This window comes from Hypomesus transpacificus, chromosome 24, assembly GCF_021917145.1.
Source record: "Hypomesus transpacificus isolate Combined female chromosome 24, fHypTra1, whole genome shotgun sequence".
In the NCBI taxonomy this organism is placed as follows: Eukaryota; Metazoa; Chordata; class Actinopteri; order Osmeriformes; family Osmeridae; genus Hypomesus; species Hypomesus transpacificus.
Genome location: NC_061083.1, coordinates 5,497,057 through 5,503,217, shown reverse-complemented (window position 1 = coordinate 5,503,217; position 6,161 = coordinate 5,497,057). Strand labels below are relative to the sequence as shown.

The 6,161-nt window shown below is 51.6% G+C and overlaps 1 protein-coding gene across 1 annotated transcript in view; it reads right to left on the bottom strand.

Moving 5' to 3' along the window:
- Positions 1–401: 401 nt before the first annotated feature.
- The window catches only part of pcsk5b (proprotein convertase subtilisin/kexin type 5b), a 22,985-nt gene continuing 17,225 nt past the window's right edge, over positions 402–6,161 (bottom strand). The window contains 9 exon segments of the mRNA XM_047048381.1: positions 402–904; positions 1,030–1,171; positions 2,421–2,536; positions 2,727–2,865; positions 3,165–3,268; positions 3,948–4,032; positions 4,349–4,542; positions 5,893–5,995; positions 6,077–6,161. The exon segment at positions 6,077–6,161 is cut by the window's right edge and continues 41 nt beyond it. Coding sequence (XP_046904337.1) covers positions 1,056–1,171; positions 2,421–2,536; positions 2,727–2,865; positions 3,165–3,268; positions 3,948–4,032; positions 4,349–4,542; positions 5,893–5,995; positions 6,077–6,161 — 942 coding nt within the window. The 3' untranslated portion in view covers positions 402–904; positions 1,030–1,055.

Genomic DNA, 6,161 nt, shown 5'->3' with positions numbered 1-6,161 from the left:
CCTCGTAAAGCAATCTGAGCAGGATGGATGCATGCTATGTGAATCTTTTCCATTTCTATCCCATCTTATGCTCACACACACACACCACACACACTCAGAATAAAGAGAGAGGATGGGAAAAGGGTAAACGATGAGGATGATGAAGATGAGCACCAATGATGGCCAGACAGGCCAGAGCAGGGAGCCAATAGTGAAGGTAGAGGACTGTGATAGAGGTTTCTAACATCAGTCTTTTCAAGTGTTGCTGTATTTGTCCGTGTGTGTGTGTGTGTATACATGCACACAGGTGAGTGTGTTTATATCTATATATATATATATATATCTATATATATCTAGATATATATAGATATATATATATATCTATATATATATATCTATATATATCTATATATAGTACATACACCTATACATACACATATATATATGTATACATATATATATAGCAAAGTCAAGCCCAGACAGTTTTCACATTATTAAGTGAGCTTTCTGAAGTTTATTTACAAGCAGGCCACCTGTCTCTTCCATGGTTCATCACGTTTGTCTGTGCATCCAATGAACACTCAGATTCAGTGGGCGGGTCACTTCCTTTCAAGCTACATATCCTACACTGGCAAAAAAATAAAATAAAATAATAATAATAATAATAATAATAGGAACAATTATTTTGGCATCGATGCTTTGGTCACAAAATACCGACACATGACTAGTTTTGTTTATTCGTCTGTTTGTTTGTCCATCCCAGTCGTATGACCCCTGACCTTGAGTCCCCGTACAGAAAAATAAAGGTAGGTTTGTTGTACTTCTGTCATCGCACCTCCGACACAGTTCCTTTAAGAGGCACGGACTCTCTTATAAATTACGTGACCGTGAGCGAGCGAGCATGTGGGCTGTCTGGGGGGTGGGGGAGGGGGGTGGGGGCGTGGATGCTGGGGCGGGGGGGGGGGCTGTAGAGAGGGAGAGGAGCCTCCCCCCGCTCTCCCGAGCCCTCTGTGACCGCCGCCCGCCCCCCGTCATGCTCCTCCTCCCCCCTCACGGCCCCCCCCTGCCCTCCCTCCTCATTCCTTTAAGGAGCACGTTCTGCAGCACAGCTGCTGCAGCACCTTCCGCTGGCACAGGTTGTTCTTTTTAACGAGCACGCAGAAACTGCCCTCCGCCCACGATTCTTCATTTGCTTTCCACAGACCAGGAAGAAGAGGCGGGAGGGAGGATGTGAGGTTGGGGGGGGGGGGGTTTGGGGGTGTCAGGGTTGGGGGGGGTTTGGATTGGTCAGGAGAAGGCAGAAAGGGCCATGTGATTGGTAAGGATGACAGGAAGGAGGGGGGTGGATCAGGTGTGATGTCATCAGAGGGGGACAGATTGAAGTCCGTCAGGAATGTGTTGGATCCACATCAGGAGGGGAAAAATGAAAAACAAACAGATTTTTGGGGGAGGGGTAGAGGGGCAGAGGAAGGGGGGGGGGAGAGAGAGAACGGCAAACAATTAGAGAGAGAGTCCATGTTTAATTTGTCATCAAATAAAACTTCTTCAAGTGGATCGCCAGTCAGCCAGACAAACCAGTCTATGTTGGCCAACAGAGCTCCTGCCCTGGGTTTGACTGGCTGACTGAGGATGCACTGGGAGTACGAGGAAATCATCAGCAGAGGTCACACAGAGGTCACACAGATCACAGAGGTCACAAAGGACTAGCTGGTCTTAGTGGCTGACACGCTGGCTGGCTGGAACCATGTTACCAGACCAAGCAAACCAGTCCACCAACCGGTCAACCTGCCAGCCAGTCAGACACTGAAACGATTGTGTTAGCTTAGAGGGCTTTTTGCAACATGCAGGATCCATGCAGAATCAAGGATGGAGACTACAGGTGAACACTAGGAAGCAGGTGATGAAGACAGGAGGGGTGACATGCTCAGCAGACTAAGAGGACAGCAACCAGCCGTCACTGCTAGAAAGAGACTCATGCATAGAAACTGAGATGGGGAGACAGCCTAAGGTGAGGACTACCGAACGCGGGTGAATACGGTGTGTGTGTGTGTTTGACAGAGAGAGATAACGGTGACAAAGTGTGTTTTGAGATAGCTATAGAGGGAGCGTGTTCAAGAGCAGAGTACTGGGAGTGTTAGTGTGACAGAAACATGTTGAGAGAAAGACAAAGAGACAGAGCAGGAGAGAGAGTTAGAGAGATGCAGAGCAGGAGGGAGAGAGAGACAGAGAGAGAGAGTTAGAGAGATGCAGAGCAGGAGGGAGAGAGAGACAGAGAGAAAGAGTTAGAGAGATGCAGAGCAGGAGGGAGAGAGAGACAGAGAGAAAGAGTTAGAGAGATGCAGAGCAGGAGAGATAGACAGACAGAGTGTTAGAGAGATGCAGTGCAGGAGAGAGAGACAGAGAGAGAGAGAGAGAGAGAGAGAGAGATGCAGAGCACTCACCATCCTTGCAGATGGTGCTGACCACACAGACTCCTGCCTCCAGGTTGTATCCACTCACACAGGTGCTGCAGTTCCTCTCCCCAGAACCTGAACACGACTGGCAGCTGTGGTCACACCTGGGAGACAGAGGGGGAGAGAAAGAGAGAGAGAGGGAGAGGGTGAGAAAGAGAGAGAGAAGGGGAGAAAGCGAGAGAGAGGGAGAGGGTGAGAGAGGTCTACACAATCAGAACTTAAATTAGGAGTCGGGTCCCTTTAGGAGGATGTGATGTCACGCAGGAGGATGTGATGTCACGAGGCAGGACGTACTTCTTGCAGGACTTCAGGGCGTCTCCTTTGTCTGAGGTCTGCTCGGAGAGGTAGTATCCCACGCTGCAACTGGGCACACAGCGCCACTCCTCCAGGAAGTAGCCCTCCGCGCACTTGTTGCACGCCTCTATCCCCGTGCCTGCAGACGGGAAGTGACACGTTAGTGAGCGGGAAGTGAGCCAGTCAGTGAGCTTCTCTTCCCGGGACACAGTCGTAGTTAAGGTGGCTGAGCGGTTAGGGAATCAGGCCAGTAATCTGAAGGTTACTGGTTTGATTCCTGGGCGTGCCAAATGACGTTGTGTCCTTGGGCAAGGCACTTCACCCTACTTGCCTTGGGGGGAATGTCCCTGTACTTACTGTAAGTCGCTCTGGATAAGAGCGTCTGCTAAATGCCTAAATGTTAAGGTGGTGGTAACCGGAGAAGGGTGCTGTGGTTACCTGCGCAGGTGGCACATGCCCGGTGGCACACTTCACACGCCCTCCTGTGCCCGTTGTAGTAGGTTCCGGGGTCACAGGTCATCTGACATTTGTTGTTCTGGAGGCTGGACAGGCAGACAGGCAGACAGGCAGACAGTTGAATCAGCAAGTTGTATCCAGTCAGAACACTCTTCAACTAGAACAGAGCATGATAGCACAAGAGGTCGGGGTGTGTGAGTCAGTATGTGTGTGTGTGTGTGTACGTGTATGTGAGGGAGAGTGTGTGTGTGTGCATCAGTATGTGTGTGTGTGTGTGTGAGGGAGAGTGTGTGTGTGTGTGTGTGTGTGACTGTGGGAGGGGGGGTTGAAAGTCCACAGGAAAGCAGGACATCAGGTCATAAACTCTGTTCTGAGAAGTTCCTGTGAGGGTTCTTCTCTGTAAAAGCTGGCTGGCGGTTGGCTGGTTGGTTGGATGACTGGATGGCTGGCTGGCTGGTTGGCTGGTTAAACCAGCTGGGCTACATTAGCCACATTTCTCAGAAAGCATCTGGTTTGGTTTTGCCACCTTTCTCTACTAGTGAAGTAAGACGGGAATGTGTGTGTAACCGTGGGAATGTGTGAGTGTGTGTAACCGTGGGAATGTGTGAGTGTGTGTTACTGTGGTCTTGTAACACATGTTACTGCCTCGTCCTCCCACACCGGCCGACACGGGAAACTCTGCAGGGTGGGACTCTTGATGTAAGAGACTGGGGTGGGGGGGGGCTGCTGGGAGGTCAGGGGCGAATCAGGGGAGGTTCTGCTCACCTCATCCCATGCTTGCACTCTGAGCACACGCTGGATGAGCTGCACTTTTTACAGTTCTCATGACATCTCCTGCACATGCTGGCGTCTGAAACACAGGAAGGAGGAAGTCAAACAGGAAGCAACAGCCACACAGGAAGGAGGAAGTCAAAACAGGAAGCAACAGCCACACAGGAAGGAGGAAGTCAAAACAGGAAGCAACAGCCACACAGGAAGGAGGAAGTCAAAACAGGAAGCAACAGCCACACAGGAAGGAGGAAGTCAAACAGGAAGGAACCGACACACAGAAAGGAACAGCCACAAAGGAGGCAACAGTCACGCAGGAAGAAACAGCTCTACCTTTGTAAGAGTGTGTATGAGTGTGTGTGAGAGGATGTGTGTGTGTGAGGGTGTGTGTGTCCTACCATGGTCGAAGTAGAAGCCGTCCTCGCAGCTGGCCACACAGGTGTTGGAGCCTTCGCTGAGATAGTAGCCCGTCCGACAGGTGGTGCACTGGTCGCTACGACTACCCACGCATGTGTCACACTGAGCTGAACACTTCTTACAGCGTTTCCTGTCGTCACGGAAAAACCCAGTAGGGCAGTCCGACACACAGGTCCTGCAGGGGAGGGGGGGGGGGGGGGGAGGGGGGGGGGGGGGGGGGGATAGAGAGAGGAATAGGAATCAATAGCATCATAATGCTTGTTGTTTTCAGTGGCTGGATCAGGTCAGAATGCTAGTACTCTGAACATGTCGATCATAAAGCTGAGAAATCTCTGTGCCAGCTGACAGTACCCCTCTCCACAGAGCTGGACAGTACCCCTCTCCGCAGAGCTGGACAGTACCCCTCTCCGCAGAGCTGGACAGTACCCCTCTCCACAGAACTGGACAGTACCCCTCTCCATAGAACTGGACAAAGTTCACAGCATGTGTGCTCATGAAAACAGTGTGCGTGACAGCAATCCTGTAACCCCCATTCCTATGTGTGTGTCTGTACATGTCTAATGTGTGTGTGTGTGTACATGTATAGTGTGTGTGTGTGTACATGTATAGTGTGTGTGTGTGTGTGTGTGTACATGTATAGTGTGTGTGTGTGTACATGTATAGTGTGTGTGTGTGTGTGTACATGTATAGTGTGTGTGCCTCCATCTACATGCTGTATCCTCAGCAGGTGCAGTACAGCCCATCTGGTGGAGCGCTCCATAAACCTGTTCGCCCCTCTCTCCTCCACACTGATTATACATGGTGAAACAGGGCCCATACACACACACTCACAAACACACACACACACAGACCACCTAGGCTACTATCCCCCATCACTTAGTCCAGGCCATCAAAGTCAGACACAAGGATGTAATTACATAAGCATTAAACTGCCCCCTTTCCGTTCCCTAACCCCACCCCTGGGTGACCCTCCTCCCTCTAGCGCTGGTAGATGAAGCGCTCCTGGAGGGGATGCTGTGTTAGAGAGCTCTAATTAGAGGGCACACGCAGTTCTTTAGGAGGCCTTCCAGCCGCTCTTCTGACGACTGCACAGCTGTCTGTCAGCGAGCATGTAAACCCAGCTGTCTGTCAGCGAGCATGTGAACCCAGCATGCTGCGCACACGCACACCAGAGCACACTCCCTCCCTGAGAGCAGAGTCATAGGAAACCTGGCGTTCTAGGACCCGGAGAGGGACAGCAGGCGTTCTAGAACCTGGAGAGGGACAGCAGGCGTTCTAGAACCTGGAGAGGGACAGCAGGCGTTCTAGAACCTGGAGAGGAACAGCAGGCGTTCTAGAACCTGGAGAGGAACAGCAGGCGTTCTAGAACCTGGATAGGGACAGCAGGCGTTCTAGAACCTGGAGAGGGACAGCAGGCGTTCTAGAACCAGGAGAGGGACAGCAGGTGTTCTAGAACCTGGAGAGGGACATCAGGCATTCTAGAACCCGGTGTGGTGTAGGGTCAGCAGAGTGCTGTCATTCCTACCTGGTGTTGTTCTTAAACTTGAGGAAGTAGTGAAGACAGTTGCTGCACTGGTGAGGGCCGGGTCCTTCACAGCCGTTGTCACTGCACTCCCTGTCACAGGGGCCTGGGGACACAAACAAGAGCCCACTAGTTAACCGCTGCCCTTTGTTTCTGTCGTCAGGGGTCGTCAGGGGTCACCACCTACCGTTGTACTCCTCTGTGAACTCCTCATCGATGGGGGCCTCGGCAGAGCGCAGGTTCTCAACGTGCAGCGAGGAGTAAGGGTGCAC